The 15,426-nt window shown below is 36.8% G+C and overlaps 3 protein-coding genes and 1 long non-coding RNA gene across 8 annotated transcripts; 2 read left to right on the top strand and 2 right to left on the bottom strand.

Moving 5' to 3' along the window:
• The first annotated feature begins 2,348 nt into the window (after window positions 1-2,348).
• LOC106367352 (increased DNA methylation 1-like) lies at window positions 2,349-4,235 on the top strand. The gene has a single exon (XM_013807115.3). It carries the CDS (start codon window positions 2,655-2,657, stop codon window positions 4,032-4,034), a length of 1,380 nt encoding a protein of 459 aa, XP_013662569.2. The 5' UTR covers window positions 2,349-2,654; the 3' UTR covers window positions 4,035-4,235.
• Window positions 4,103-6,384, bottom strand: LOC106348069 (farnesylcysteine lyase). The gene is made up of 5 exons (XM_013787721.3): window positions 5,790-6,384; window positions 5,358-5,531; window positions 4,907-5,266; window positions 4,635-4,810; window positions 4,103-4,546 (listed from the first exon to the last, which is right to left on the bottom strand). Exons 1-5 carry the CDS (start codon window positions 6,330-6,332, stop codon window positions 4,279-4,281), a joined length of 1,521 nt encoding a protein of 506 aa, XP_013643175.1. The 5' UTR covers window positions 6,333-6,384; the 3' UTR covers window positions 4,103-4,278.
• A 1,400-nt stretch (window positions 6,385-7,784) lies between these two features.
• LOC106409380 lies at window positions 7,785-10,728 on the top strand. Of its 4 annotated transcripts, XR_007320580.1 has the most exons (3): window positions 8,518-9,729; window positions 9,791-10,137; window positions 10,253-10,728. XR_007320580.1 is itself a non-coding variant. In XM_013850030.3 (2 exons), the coding sequence occupies exons 1-2, from the start codon at window positions 10,123-10,125 to the stop codon at window positions 10,593-10,595; spliced, it is 387 nt and encodes a 128-aa protein (XP_013705484.1). In that variant the 5' UTR covers window positions 8,460-10,122; the 3' UTR covers window positions 10,596-10,728. The 4 variants fall into 4 exon arrangements, 1 of the variants encoding a protein (XP_013705484.1); XR_007320581.1 differs by having other exon boundaries at window positions 7,785-10,137; window positions 10,256-10,728; XR_001282037.3 differs by having other exon boundaries at window positions 7,785-10,137.
• Window positions 10,729-12,734: 2,006 nt separating this feature from the next.
• On the bottom strand, window positions 12,735-14,704 carry LOC106380323. Of its 2 annotated transcripts, none has more exons than XR_002657133.2 (4): window positions 14,193-14,704; window positions 14,054-14,098; window positions 13,463-13,907; window positions 12,735-13,317 (listed from the first exon to the last, which is right to left on the bottom strand). It is a non-coding gene; the product is annotated as an uncharacterized LOC106380323 (long non-coding RNA). The 2 variants fall into 2 exon arrangements; XR_001276328.3 differs by having other exon boundaries at window positions 12,735-13,070; window positions 14,193-14,670.
• Between the last annotated feature and the right edge of the window lie 722 nt (window positions 14,705-15,426).

Below are 15,426 nucleotides of genomic sequence, written 5' to 3'. Positions count from 1 at the left end.
GAGATAGGAATTGATACCTGATCAACTGGAGGCGCCGACGCGGAAGCAACCTCCTTCCCTGGTCTTTGAACGAACGGCGCCGAGGTCTCAAACCGGCTCAAAACGTCGGTGATATGATTCAACTTCGCTTTGATTGAATCCACCTTCGTCTGTAACGAATCGAGCTTCTTCGTTGTCGTTCGATCGTTATGAACTAGGTTCTTGTGATTGAGCTTCGATTGAGCTATATCGTCTTGAATCTGCTGAAGATCCACCGATTTTACTGCATCTGAGGGCATCGTCTTTTCCCGATCACTTCCGTTACGCGTTTCGACCATTGCTTCGATTCGCGGTGGTTCCGATCAAGTTTCGCCGCACCAATGATAGACTTTAGGTCTATTCTCTCGTAATGTAGCAAACTCTGTATCGAATAACGAAGTACAAGTGTTTATAGCTTTGTAGTCGATCTCGAGTTACACTCTCATGACGAGCTTCACTCTAAATCACCGATCTCATATCGATCGGGATGTACAGACTCATGACGTCTATAACAAACTACAACAAAGCATGAGCATCACATATTCAATTACTACTTTATTTATAAAGTTACTCTCTTTTCTTCTTATTAATAATACTTCTTGACTTCTCAACACTCTTCCTCCAGTTCTAGTTCTTCCACTCTCTCATTTCCTCTTCTCTTACGATAATAAACCTTCTTTAGTCTATCATAATCTCCCCTCACTAATTTATTTAAGAGTATTGTCCACTAAATTCTGTAATAATTCATCCCAGCCGCTGGATCCAACCAACATTGCCACCTCCTTGAAGAAGGGAGGATCTACCACTCACTGCCATCTACCAATCTAGCAGGAACTGTTTTCATGTGGGCAGATTTTCCTGCATGTAGTGAAGGTTGTGAAAGTGCAGTTAAGAGATGTGGTGGTTGCCTTGGGGGTGCAGGGAAATCTGGAGTGCCATTGCTCTTGATAATATCATTTGTAGTTCTCGGTTTATTTACGGTTATGGGTATAATCTCTAAGATATTGGTTGCAAACATGGTTGATCAATAGTCTTTGCATCGCCATAGCCATATTATAGCTAAAATAATGTTAACAAAGGTGAGATTTTTACTACTTATATTGTTCTCTGTTGGCGTGTTTTGTATAATTTATTTTTCATTTTTGGCATTCGGGGAGTATGTGTTTTAAGGATGTCCCTGGGAAATGATGGGATCTGCATGGTCACCACGGACTTCACCGTCTGAACATGTCCACCAGCTGAAGACGCTTAGCCTTCTTTGAAAATCGTATGGCTTGTCAAAGATGTTTCAACTGCTCACAGGGAAATCCATCTGACCAAGTGGTGAGAGAGAACTCAAAGAGTTTATAACTTACGTAGACTTTTTTTAGAGATTCTTTGTGTTTGTAAGGAAATCCCGTTGACGAATTGAACATTTGAGAGGCATGTTTAATAGGCAAATACTAAATATCCACCAACTGTTGCTTTTCTTTGAGAAAACTATTAGTCTATTAAATAAGTGGTTGAAAATTGTTCATTCTTCCGCAATCATAATATTTGGTCTGTGATCGTCGCAACCCAGTGCTTCAATACATATGCGTAACCAAGGCTGACAACACTTAGAATTTGAGAGGGATATCAACTCTGAAACACATAAAATTTGAATATAGTGTAATGTTACACACCGGAACAAAAGAACGTAAAAAATGGATAACCATAAGCAAATCTAACATCAAATGGCAGAATAAAACAAAATGTCGCAATATATAAAACACACAGTTAGTCCCCGCAAGTGCGCGGGGTGGAGCACCGAACGTTAATGTCATCTCGGACATTTCAGACTTTTTTTGGTCGACCTATTTCAATTTTTTTTATCCACCACAAATCATTATTAACAAAATCCAGTAAGAACTCTAAAAGTAAATAATTTTGTAACTATATAATTTTATGATTTTTAAGAGTTATTAATTTAAAAAAAAACAGTTTATTACAATTCTATAATTTTTGAAATTAATTTTGGGTAAAATAAAGAAAATTAATTAATTTATTATTCGTATAAATTGTTAAAAAATTTAATCTGAATTTTATATCTCTTTTTTATATTATTTGATTTATATACTAACAACTACTTAAAGTAAACACTAACCAATCCATAAACCTCAACTTTTGAACGGTAATGTGATCTTTCAAATCATTAAGAAGATAAGATATGAAAATATCAAAAAAGGACAAATCCCCTACACAAAACGCATCAACAACATATTGGGCCCGCGCGCTATGCCCCTAGTATTAATAATGTAATACATCACAAATGCATAGAACTGTAAAATATGGAAGGGAAACACATGAAGAACATGCAAAATCAACGTTACATATACTATATCTCATGCAAAAATAAATGAGGTGAAAAAGGAAACTAATAAGTGAATGTAAATGTAACTAAGTGAAAATATTCATTTTTTCCTTTGTACATATATATTTCCTTTTTTCTTTCTTTTACCAAACAAAATATTCATTTTTTTTTGCAACACAAATATTCATTTTTTTTGTCAACATATAAACAAACCGTATGAACGGAGACGTCTCATGAAACCTACATATATGTAGTAGAAAAAAAGAAGCTATCATAGGTAAAGTCTTGGAAAGATTCCAAGAAGATGGAGGACTCATGTTTATTCATCACTGTCGAAGCGGAAAGGAACCCAGAATCACTCCGAAAATGGCTGACCATTGCAAAAGAAAGAAAGACGACGACGAAAGGAGCTCAACATTTCTCGTTGAAGGCGAAGAAGCATCTCTCTGCTCTCGGTTGGCGTTTCGCTTACGTTAGCAAAGGGACGTCACGAGAGCTGCGCTACAAATCTCCCGAGGGTAAGTGGTTTAACTCTTTAGTTACAGCTTGTGGTGCTTGTCTCGAAGATGAAGACGACGACGACTCGAGTACTCAAGAACAAGATGATAACCTAGAAGCGCCTGCTTCCGGTGGTGTACCGAAGAAGAAGAGAACGAAGGTTTGTGATACGGCGCCGTTTACTGGGGACAAGAACCGCTCTTCTCACTTGGCCAAGAAGATTCTCAACGAACAGGCCGAGAAGGCGTCCGATGAGGCTGAGCTAACGCCAAAGCCAAGGTTTGGGAAATCGAAGAGGACGAACTGTGATGTGTGTTGTGTTTGTCATCTTGGTGGAGATGATTTGCTTCGATGCAATGGTTGTCCTTCGGCATTTCACCCTGCTTGCTGGTCGATTGCTCCCGATGAACAGGATTGGTTCTTCTGTACTTGTTGCTTCTGCGATATCTGCAATCAAAGGAGAACGCCAGGAACCAGCATGTTATTGACTTGTGAGCAATGCCATAGAAGATGCCATCGAAATTGTCTTGAACCACCTGAGCCTTTAATTGATTTGCCATGGTTCTGTAGTTCACAATGCAGCAGTGTCTTTTCCGCGCTTCAGAAACTCCAAGGAACTAAGATTGCATTAGTAGGCGACGAGGGTTTGGTCTGGAGTTTGATGAGAGTTCCTAATGACGGTGAACAACAGCTGGATTCTGCTGTTAAGATGCTTCAACGCTCGTTTAAGCCTACACCAGACCGTTTCTCTGGGAGAGATCTTGTTGAGGAATTGATATTCAGCAAAGACTCAGATGGCGTGGGACGCACGTTTTACACGGTTTCAATTGAGAGGAATAATAACCCTATCATTGTGGTGGCAATGAGAGTTGGCAAAGATGTAGCTGAGATCCCTTTGTTGGCGACACTGACTAGAGATTCTTATGACAGGATAAGTAGCATGTGTAGAGCACTTATGGATGAGTTGGAGAAGCAAATGTCTGAAATTGGAGTTCGTAGATTGGTCTTACCGGCTTTGGCAGATGATGTGCACACTTGGACTCAGCAGTTTGGGTTTTCACATATGGAAAGTTCTGAGAGGTTGGAGCTTCTGAAACATGGATTGTTTGATTTTGTTGGTACTGTAATGTGCCATAAGTTTCTGAAGGGAAGAGAAGAGCAAGGAGAGTCGAGCCCAACCGATTAAACGGTGGAACCAATCCTGATACCTTTCTGTGATGTATTGATTGATTCTATGTGATGTACAGTGTGGAATTCTGTTTTCACAACTCTTATAAACTTCATGATAATGGCCTGAATCAACAACTGTAGACAAACAAACCATAGTTTACAGTTTTTACAGCTTTACGGTTCTTTATACACATCAAAGCATATTATTCTTCAAAGACCACAGTCAAAAAACCTTGTTCATGCGGAGATAATAAGTTTATTCACATGTCTGAGTGCAGACCAGAGCTACAGCTTCTTGTGTCGGACGAAGGTGATGATGATGATGATTCTTTTGTCCTGAATCTGGAAACTATTAGCCTCGCCATATTCTCACCAGCCACTGCACTTGTCTCCATCGTGCTAGCCGCGTTTTCAAAAGCATTCACATAGTACAAATGATGATCATCTAATATGAACGGTGCAAAAACTTCAGGAGCGTGGTACTTTGGATATGCACCCCAGTCTATGCGAACGGTCTCGGTTCTCGCACTGTCACATGAACAAGAGAAGCAAGTCTAAATGAAACTGAAGAGATCTAAGTTAGTAATGAATCTGACACGGGTTGTGCTGTAGCTACCTGAAGAGCTCATCAAGCAATGAATCTGATGCTGGTTGTCGTGTAAACATCTTGTATGTCATATCTGTTGCACTATATTTCCTTAGAATCGAGATGCATGAGAATGGAATTAGAGGATCTTCAAGAGTTCCCACCAGAGCTGGAACATCCGAAACCAATTTCATCCCAAAATATTCCTTTGTACAAAAAGAAAAACATCAAAGAATCAGTTGTGGAGCCAAACAAACTCATCATCAGTTCATCACCAACACCACAGTGATCGACACACTTACAGGGTTTAAAAGTCCCCTCACGAATGTTGCGTGTGTGTGCTGTAACTCCCTCTTGGGAATTGAGATGGCGGGTGAGAACTGAATATCCACCTCGTCTAACGGCGTGGAAACTACAGTGACGTCACATTTGAAGCTGTTCCCTTTTGCGGACTTCAGCTCGTAGTAGTCACCAAGGTGTGAAACGGATTGGATTTGCTCGTTCAGGTGTAAGGTAACATCCGAATGATTGATCAGCTTCGCAGCCATCTGCCAGTTCCCACCTTCAACAGACCATAAACCTCCACCAGAACCAGCCAAAGAGACTGCACCTGCTAGTCCACTGATAAGTACACTCTGCCCATAGTTTATCCTCGTTATAACCTGAAAAAAAAATGGAACTTTTTGTCAGCAGAGGAACCATGCCGCACGCAAGTAAGAGATTAAAATGACTCCAGAGAGAATGAATACTTACGGTAACAAGCTCGTTGACTAACAAAGGAGATAGCTGAGCTTCGGATAACTTCTCCTGTAGAGTGACCTTAGTGAGATTGTACAAGCCTGACCATTTAAGCATCCCTTCAACACTGTCGAAGACAGGTCTCGACTCTAGGCTTTCATAGTACTTCAAGAAGTTATCAATCATATTCTACATCCATAGAATGTACACATCAGTTAACACCAGTGTTCTAAAAATCGGTGCCTAGTTGGCAAATCGAAACCATTTTTCTAAAAAAAAAATCGGTTTAAGACACCCGCTTAACCAATAATCTCATAATAAACCGTCTAATTAAACATTGGTTAACACAAATCCACACAAAGGCAAGACTAATAATAAGTCACTGATACATAAAAACATCACATAGAATAGAAGTAAGAAAGAAAAAAATCATTTTCATTAGGTTACCTCAATGAAGTTACTCATTCTCAACAGTGAGAATCCGTAACGCACAAACATGTACACATCATTCAACCAAGAGACGATCTTATCCACAAACGGTATACTCGAACCGAAGGTCTTGAAGACGAACCTCTTCCCATCCCAGATTCCCACGGCCGAACACTCTTCAACCGCCGTCGGCGATCGAACCGTCAGATTGAACCTCTCGACGAAGTCCCGCGCGTGGTAGTTTTTCGGGTGCAGAATCGAGCCGCCGGCTTCGAACGTATCGCCGGAGACGGTGACGGTCCTCATGCGCCCGCCGACTCTCTCGTGACGCTCGAACATCAGGATCCGGGAACGCGACAAGGCCGTGGATGCAGAGTAGTTACGGAGGAAGTGAGCGACGGATGAGCCTCCGATCCCGCTTCCGATGATACACACAGTTGGTGGAGATTCATCCTCGACGGTGGTTGAATCGCCGGAGCAAAGTAGAAGAGTCGGCGAGAGGAGAGCGAGGAGGAGGAGAAGGGAGACTGTTTCCGGAGAGAGATTCATCATCTTAGTCATCTCTCTTACCGATTCTACATTATTCGTTTAAACCATAGTCTATAAACCATATTGTATAGTGGGATTATAATTTTAATTGCTGTCTTAACTATTTTGATTAATATTCGAAAGATAACATTCTAATAATTTTGGGCCCTACATAAAAACAGACTTTGGGCCGGCCCATGAAATAACAGCAGATCCTCTAAAACCAAGTGATTTTGCCACATGTCCTCCGTACAATCAATTTCACGAAACAAATATGACATGACTACTGAAATTGATAACATGGCTTCCAAAAAAATATGACATGGATAATTTCATTTAATGTTGATTTATATTTTTGGCAAACTTATTAGTTAGTGGTAATAATTCATATATTACATTTAATATTAATTTTTTGTTTGGTAAACTTTTTTTTAAATATGATCATAGCTTATACATCATCTATAAAATAAATATATTCATATATAACATTTCAAATTTTGAAATATTATTATTTTTGTATAATTATACAATTTGTATTACTAAAGCTTTCAAAAATTTCTACAATTTTTTAAAAAATTAAATATCTAATCGTAAAATCATTAATTTCTTATATATCTACAAATTTTATAAATATTGTTTAGGCTAAATATTTGATAATTATATAATTTTTATTAGTTTTATGCAAATTGATTTAATATATATCAAATCTATATATTAAATATTAGTAAGAAAATAGTAAAATTTATAATATTTAATAAAATTTATTTTTAAATTAAAAAAATTCTTTATCTGCATATGCAGATATATATATTTATATACTAATATCAATATTTGGAACGGAATGGATCATCCTTTCTATAATGTTTTCGCAAACAAAGATCATGTCATATATCTCAAGTAAATCGTCTAAGATCAAATCTTCCTTATCGACATGATGTGAATTTCATTTGTCATAATGCAGATGAAACTAATGTTTTCATGTAACACTTGTGGAACACCATCTCCCCTTCGTATAGCCAACAAACATGGGAAGGATGTTCTTCTCATGTCCATCACAAGGCTGCAACTTCTACGCATAAAAATCCATGACTCACGGCTTCCATAATTATTAATACATTTTATTTGTTCTTGTGAATCTCTAAATTTGCCTTTTTATTAATGAATCACGGCTTCTATTTATTAATACACTAGGAGTTTGCCGGCGCGTAAGTTTTGCTTTGGCTATAATTTTATAATTAGAATATTTTTAATAATATTTTAGAAAATATGTATTGATGATATGGAGATATATTAATTTGATTGTAGTATATGCATAGTTATTATAAAAGAAATTTAAGTTTAAATATATACATGGCACTTAAAATTTAAATATATGCATAACAATTAATTTGAAAGTGTAATTGCCAAATTGTTTATTATTTGATTGAAAATTATAATTTTATTTATGATATAAGATTAATTTATAAATGTGCTTCATCATTAAATAATTATATTAAATTAAAGTTCATATATATATATATATATTATGTTGTGAAAATATTACCTTTTGCACCTAATATATATCAACAATTAGATATGATAGTAAAATTTCCCAAAATCTTAAATTTGATAAATCCATGTTAGCTATATAAACTGCATTCTTTATTTATCTTTTATTTTGCATCATCATTTGGAATCAGATGAACTCTTCTTTTGTCATTTTTCATACTTATCAGCTTTATATTTGCTAGTCGCAACTATTTTTCTTATCTTCCTCTTGTTTATAATTTCATTTTTTTTTTACAAAATATTAGCCTATTAGCCTTATTTGTTACAAAGTTTGTTGTGTTATCGATAGTGTTCCAAATTATGGAACAAACTATAATACATCTTCTTGTGAAGAGAAGTAACCGATATCGAATATTATTCTTATAAACTAATACGTTTTCTTTTACATTTGGTTTGTTAATCTCAACTTTAAAAAACATATTTCATTACTGTTAGTTTTGATCATCCAACCAATTAATCTCTTTTACTCTTCACAACATGACTTGCTTTTGTTATAAAAGGAAAACATTTGCAAGTTAAATAGTTTTAAAAACGGTTTATTATATATGTGTGGGTGGATTGATCACTTTTCAATGAACGCCAACACATCGGCCACGTTTTAGTTTTTAACAATGTTTTTAAAACTAGACTGGAAACTGAACCAGATAATTATGTGAGTCACGATTCAATATTTTTCGACTGAGTCAAACTTGATTCAATAATATGGTTCAATATTTTAAATTAAAGAAATTTAAAAGTAAAGACAGTATCTATCCTATACTAAAAGCACGATATAGAGTGATTTTACAGTGTCCACGTCGACAAATTTATTCAGCCAATCAAAACATTTCAATAATACACGTATGATCTCCTAAACTGTTGCTTTTGTATGGGCTTCAATGTGGTTTTACTGGGCTTCGTCGGTTTCAATTTACCGATACAATTAGAAAAAAAAAACCCGAGACGGATAACACGATGCTCTCTCCTCTATCGCTTCGTCTTCACCGTTTCCTCTCCATCCTTTCAGTTTTCTCGATCCTCATATTATAAATATTCGGCTTTAAGGAATTCGGAGAAGGAAAGAAGGAGACCATATTGACAGACATGCATTTGAAGATCTTCACAACCACATCAAGAGCTCGGCGGTGATCGTGACGGAGCCCGATTTCAACGCCAAGATCTGCCACTTCTCTGCCACTTCGGCACCGTGCAGCTCTGCGGGGAAACAGACGGATCGAGAGATTCCAAAGCCGTTAGATTCGAAGGAGTGAAAGGATACATGTCGCCGGATTTTCAGGCTTCGGGGGTTGCGACTCAGGAATCAGACGTGTTCGCCTTCGGAGTCATGATGCTTGAGCTTCTCTCCGGCGAGGAGCCGTTGAAGTATACGTATGAGAAAACTGTCGGGGATTTTGAACGGACTTTGGTGATTGAAACCGCGAAAGCGGTGGTTGACGGCGGAGATGGTGGTGACATAGGGGGCGGTTGAGGAGGTGGATGGATCGGAGGTTGGGGGATTCGTTTCCGGTGACGGTGGTGGAGAAGTTAATGCGGTTGGCGTTGGAGTGCGTCGAGGATGAGGCGGTGAACCGGCTGGAGATGGGAAGAGTCGCCGGAAAGATATCGCAATTGTATTTGGAATCGGAGAAATGGTTGGCGAATATGAAGACTTCCTTTCCAGGTTTCAGAAGTCTCATTTCTTTGTTAGGATCGCAGAGTCTGGTGAGCCGCTTTGGTCAAAGAAACCTCTGTGTTGGGAGATACAAAGCTAGAGGAAAAGCGGGAAAAAGAGACCTTGTGTTAGTGCTTTTTTAGATAGAGGAGAGTTTGATCTTAATGTTGCTGGAGGTGCAGCAAGAAGTAAGGCAAAATGTTGTGCCTTACCCAATGGAGACACATGATGGTAATTCTTATAAGTTGTTGTTTTAACCTACTGATTCTCACACAATGTCTTTATTTGGAAGGGTGAAGGTCTCTTTACAAGTTTATATCGCTGACTGTCCCAAAGAACCAATCATTGAGATACTGCAGTTTGAGAAGCATCAAGACATGGACCAACTTTCTGATCATGAACACAATGATCCATATGGGAACCTTTTGAAGTGGTTGATACCGTTGGATAACACTATTTCTCAGCAACCCCGTTACCTCCTATAAGCTCTACCCCAGATATCAGCAGCAGTGCACACAAGCCATTACTCTCTTCTGGCTCAGGATCTCAGCTCTTCTCATTCGTCCATTTTAGAAGCTACTCCATGTTAGCTCTGCCGGCGCCGTGTTTATAGTTTCTGTACGTATGTGTTTGTGGAAGGTAAAGGTCTTTCTTTTTGAATGTGGGTGTGGCTAATGAGCTCAAGTGTTGTGGTTTCATGGCTCAAGTTGTTCTTTTTTGTGTAGCTTAAGCGTTTTGGTTTCATGTCTTACAGCAGTGCACACAAGCCATTACTCTCTTCTGGCTCAGGATCTCAGCTCTTCTCATTCGTCCATTTTAGAAGCTACTCCATGTTAGCTCTGCCGGCGCCGAACACTGCACCAGTTACTGGACCCGTAAAAACTGAAAGCTCCAAACCATCATTTGACCTTGAAGACTGGAACTGTTACTCAGGTCAAACATTATGGAACGGTCACAAGTCTGGGACTGAAGAGCTCTTATCTTTCCGGGGTGTCCCTTTGGAGCGGGATAAATTCTCTGTTCGTTGTGGACGTGAAGGCATATGCATTCCTGGTAAGAAGATGGAGGAAGAAACTCGAAATCATTCAACCTATTGATATCAATTCTTTTACAGCTGATTGTAATACAGATAAACATTTAATATAAATAGTTTTAAATTTTTATAATAAATTCTAATGTATATATGTAACATGGTCATATTTAATATAATATGGGTATATTTTGTTAACTCTTTGGAGGTTCAATCTTGACGGACAAGAGGGAATAGCAGAGCATAAATCCCAGTGATATATTGATGGGCTTTAAAACAAAAGAAATGTCAAAAAAATGTTGATTACATACAATCTGTATCACCTGTTTACGAATTTATAAACATAAACAAAGAAATAACTATTTAATATCACTAAGCTTCAATGTGAAATAAACTTTAGTATCATTTTTAACCATAATTCTACCATTTTATTTATAATTTCTGCTTCTTTGTTTTAAGACTTTAGCATTTGCTCTTAATAATGATAATAACTTTACTCTGCTTCTAAATATGATATATAACAAACTTAAATATTAAAACTGATCTACCAAATGTTTTTAAATTTACATTACTGCTTCCTATGTCAATTAAAATAAACATTGTATCATTAAGTTCTAATAGCTATCGATAATACTTTTTTCATTCAATGATTATTTTAATCCAAACACTATTTTACATTAAAACATGATTTAAACAAAAATATATTAAATTAATATAATGTTCTATTTTAATATTTTCATAGAAAATAACCCGGGCGTAGCCCGGGAACTGCCCTAGTATACATAATTAAAATATAAATAGATATCATATATAAAACACTATACATATATACTATTTTTGTTCATATGGCTTGTTTATATATTTTTGATAGTTTTAATGATTTTATAAAGTTCAATAACTTTGAAATTTAATCGGACTACTTGATGATTCATGGTCGAACCAGTTATTAGATCCAATTCGGTTACATAACTGGTTCATGGTCGAGCCTGATACAACCATCAGGTTGGTCAAGTTTTTAAAACACTGAGTTTTAATGTACACTACAACTTTGCATATACCTAGGTATATCTCTTGTCAAAGGTCATAAAATTCAATATCGAGTTTAATTCAATATCAAAATAAAAATAAAAAATGGATACTATGATAAATACCCTATTTATTATTTATCTTTTGAAATTACACCTTTTAAGACATTTTAATCTAATTTTAATCTTAATTTTAATTATATTTAAAAACTATAAAGAACTAAACTATATATTTGAGTTTATTATTTTTAATATTTCAAATTGATATATATATTTGAGATAAATACATATTAGTATTTTTTTAAAAAAATTGGATAGAATTTCTGAAGTTTTATTAGGGTTTCTCTAACTTTTTCAGTTTCAAAACTCAATACAAAATAATTCACACTACAACATTGTAATCAAATTTATACTCCTTAAAAATAATTATATTCCTTATTTATACAATCTTTTGTGTTTTCCACTAAGTCAATATTTATTATTTAATTTTGTTATAAGTTCAATCTAATATCTTAGGTTTTTATTTGCTATTCTTCCATCCTCTATAGTGATTGTTGTTGCTCAGATAGTTAAAGTGTTATGACTTGTTTAAATTTAAAGCAAACATTTGATCTTTTTCTTCTAAATACGTTTTTCCTTAGATCATTTCAATATTATGGAATATATATAGTTCAAAGAAAAAACTGGGGAATTAGGGGGGAAGGAGATGTGAATAATTTGAAATCAAACAATATAATTGGTGGAAAATGACTTCATTTTTAGTGGAATGTCAATTTGGAATTTGAGGAACAAAAAAAACAATAGCCCAACATCCGTCGATTCTGAAACTCTGAACAGATGCTTCTTGATATTGTTAAACCTTATTCTTATTTTAATTTCAACTGATTCTTGCTTCCTCCCTTCTGCTACTTGAAAAACAACATAAAAGTGTTAGATACAAACTTATACACATTACAGTAACAAACAAAAAAAAAACTTATACACATTTTGGAGTTTCTCTTTAGTTTCCCCCTTTCTTATCCAAGTAGTTGTTCATTAGTGTATAATATCGTGTTTCTCTTTAGTTTCCCCCTTTCTTATCCTAGTAGTTGTTCATATTGTTTTTTGTGCCACAAGCAAAGGTTATCTAAATACGTTAATAACCAGAGCTTGGAATAAATGTCAACCAAAACTGAGGTGGATTAAAATGAAATATGATTTTATTCATTTAGAATATAGGAAACGTGAACGTAGAACCATAGGTTTTTTTAAAGAAACTAAAAGGAAAAAAGCTTGCGAGAAAGTGGAGGAGCCTTCATTTGGCTATCTTCAGCATCTATGCTTTGGGTTCTTTCTTAAACTCCCTCTCTGTTGTTGAAACATGTGGCTCATTTGCTGAGCTCCCAACTGTGTGGTGCTCAGCTACTGCTGTTTCAGTAAGTGGACGCCATCACTGCCGGTGGCCTGATCAGTTGCAGACGACTTGTGGCTTTTAGAGCAGATGCAGGACACACATGTAGCTCCTGGCAGATCATCACCTAGGTTGTTGTCCCCGCAAACGCATTATAAGATGTTAGACCGTATGTTAAAAGGAGAAGTACATAGTATGAAAAGAGATGGTTAACATGTAATCCAAAAGTTGCAGTAGAGCTAAGCTGGTGGCGATCAAAGAAACATGTGTATAAAACTAACCAACCATGAATAGATGGATGATAATAACCAAAGCATGACGACCTATTCCGAATCTTTTTTAAGATCTAAGATGCTGCTGATTGGATGCAACGCCTTATAAATAACACAATGTTATATTAAGAGACGAAGTTGTTTTGCAAACTTGTAGTAAATCGGAATCAAGCAGTCGGGCTATTGACCTCTCTCACTCTCAGGTAAGTACTTGATCGATTTAGTGATGGAAAGTACTTACACATACCTCATAAGCAAAAGTTTTCTCAAGCAAGGAAGCATAATCATTCCAAGTGATTTGATGAAGCTTTAAAGTAGCAGGACTAAGCCACATCCGTAGTATGACTAATGAAGATCAACAGGATTGAGTATTTAACATCTGAAAGAGAGTTTCAAACGTTGGCTTGAGAGCATGTCTCATATTCCACTCAATGCGATAGGAAACAGTAGATAAAGCCTCATTATTTGTAGAACGAAGCTCTCCATCGTCACCTAAAGAGCGCTCGTTCATCAAGAGAGAAATCTATTGAAGAGTATCAATAAAAAAACAAAAACATAAGGTTTATTGGGTGGATTCTCAAGTCCAAGTTATTGCCTAATGAGTTCTCGGACTTGCTCTCTGTTAACACCATATTCTTTGGCTAAAGCAAGCAGTAGCTTCACACGGTCTTGAAGCGAGAGGCTAGAGTTTCCTAGAATCATTTTGAAGATAAGTAAGAACATGGACAAAGCACTGTAAAGATAGTTTATTACCGCTTGAAATTCAATAAGAGGAGTGTCTGAGACACCAATTTTACTCACTGATTACGCAAAGATAAAATGGCAGCAGTTTAATTACCTTCCTTAGGCGATGAACAAATATGGAACTTTGGAGACGTGTTGACTGAAATTTGGTTAAAGCATGAAGAAGGGGATCAAGTTAATGAGTGTAACCAGCCTAGAATTGAAATATATATGGGATGGAATATGATGCAAACCTTTTCATCAAGGAGGAGCATGACTACACCCATCAGCTCACCGATTTTCTTCGTATTGCGCGCTTCAATGTAGGAGACGCGTCACCACCGTTTGAGAACACGGACTCGGCTTCAAATCGGAAAGAACATAAGGGATCCCACCATTGATATAGGATGTGTTTGTAAGGACGATCGGTGAAGAATCTGGTGAAGCAGTGAGATTTGGAGATGGTTGCATCATTATTTATAGTATAGAAAATTAGGGATTTCAAAAGGAGGTGAGGAGAAAAGTAATTAAATTTGACGTAGTAGGAGAACTTCGAGTTAATGGTGAAACTTAACGAGAAGGGACAAGGCGTTACATATCGTTCTGGTTGCTGTAGTGAAAAAAAGAGGAATAGAGACGATGAAGATGGTCAAAGACGGTCAAAGAAGAAGAAGCTCCGAATGGGTCTCTAACATGGCTTTAGGTCCGGATTTAATTTGCATATGTAATAAAAAGCCCAGATCACGTTAGAGAAATAGGAGAAGCGCCTACCGAAAATCGCAAGGATGTTTGGCGTGTCGACACGTGGCAAAAAAACCCCATCTCCAGAGCGACGTGGACGCTTGAAAAGGCAGATATGTCAACTTTATAAAATTTAATTGTTCTTGTGAATCTCTAAATTCGCCTTTTATCAATGCCTTGCGACAGATGGAGATGGGAAGATAGCATCAGCAACGGTACTGGGAATGCGACAATAGGTTCTAATAGTGGTGGACGCGGTAGTTCTTCTCATGTCCGTCACAAGGCTGCAACTTCTTCGAGTAAGAATCCATGACTCGCGGCCTCCATTTATTAATACAATTTTGTTCTTGTGATCTCTAAATTCGCTTTTTATAATGCCTTGTGACAGATGGGAAGATAGCATCAGCAACGGTACTGGGAATGAGACGACAGGCTATAATAGTGGTGGACGCGGTAGACGCGACCGTGCTCGTGGCCGTGGAACAAGCTTCGTCTCTGCGACTGGAGAGCCAGTGAGTGGGAGAAAGTGCTTCTCATGTGGTGATCCTTCACATTTTGCCAACGCTTACCCTAATCGTAACTCTAACGGTAACTTCTAGTAAAGCTACTTTACTTTGTATATTTTAGTAGGACAGAACTTAGGTTCACCCTTAAGGGTGAACCTTTAAATTCAACCCATCCTTTAGCACCAATCAAATTTCCACATAGATTATTAATTAAAAAACATTAAATTAAATAAAAAATAGC

The sequence above is a fragment of the Brassica napus genome, chromosome C3 (genome assembly GCF_020379485.1).
Source record: "Brassica napus cultivar Da-Ae chromosome C3, Da-Ae, whole genome shotgun sequence".
Taxonomy (NCBI): Eukaryota; Viridiplantae; Streptophyta; class Magnoliopsida; order Brassicales; family Brassicaceae; genus Brassica; species Brassica napus.
Note: the sequence above shows the minus strand (reverse complement) of the source record. Positions and strands in the feature narration are given on the sequence as shown.

Excerpts from the sequence above, each read along its gene's own strand:
- LOC106367352 (XM_013807115.3), top strand. The coding sequence starts at position 2,655 with ATGGAGGACTCATGTTTATTCATCACTGTCGAAGCGGAAAGGAACCCA.
- LOC106348069 (XM_013787721.3), bottom strand. The coding sequence starts at position 6,332 with ATGACTAAGATGATGAATCTCTCTCCGGAAACAGTCTCCCTTCTCCTC. Across the intron at positions 5,532-5,789 it reads GAATGAGTAACTTCATTGAG|AATATGATTGATAACTTCTT; the intron begins GTAACCTAATGA and ends CTATGGATGTAG. Across the intron at positions 4,547-4,634 it reads TTGCTTGATGAGCTCTTCAG|TGCGAGAACCGAGACCGTTC; the intron begins GTAGCTACAGCA and ends TTCATGTGACAG.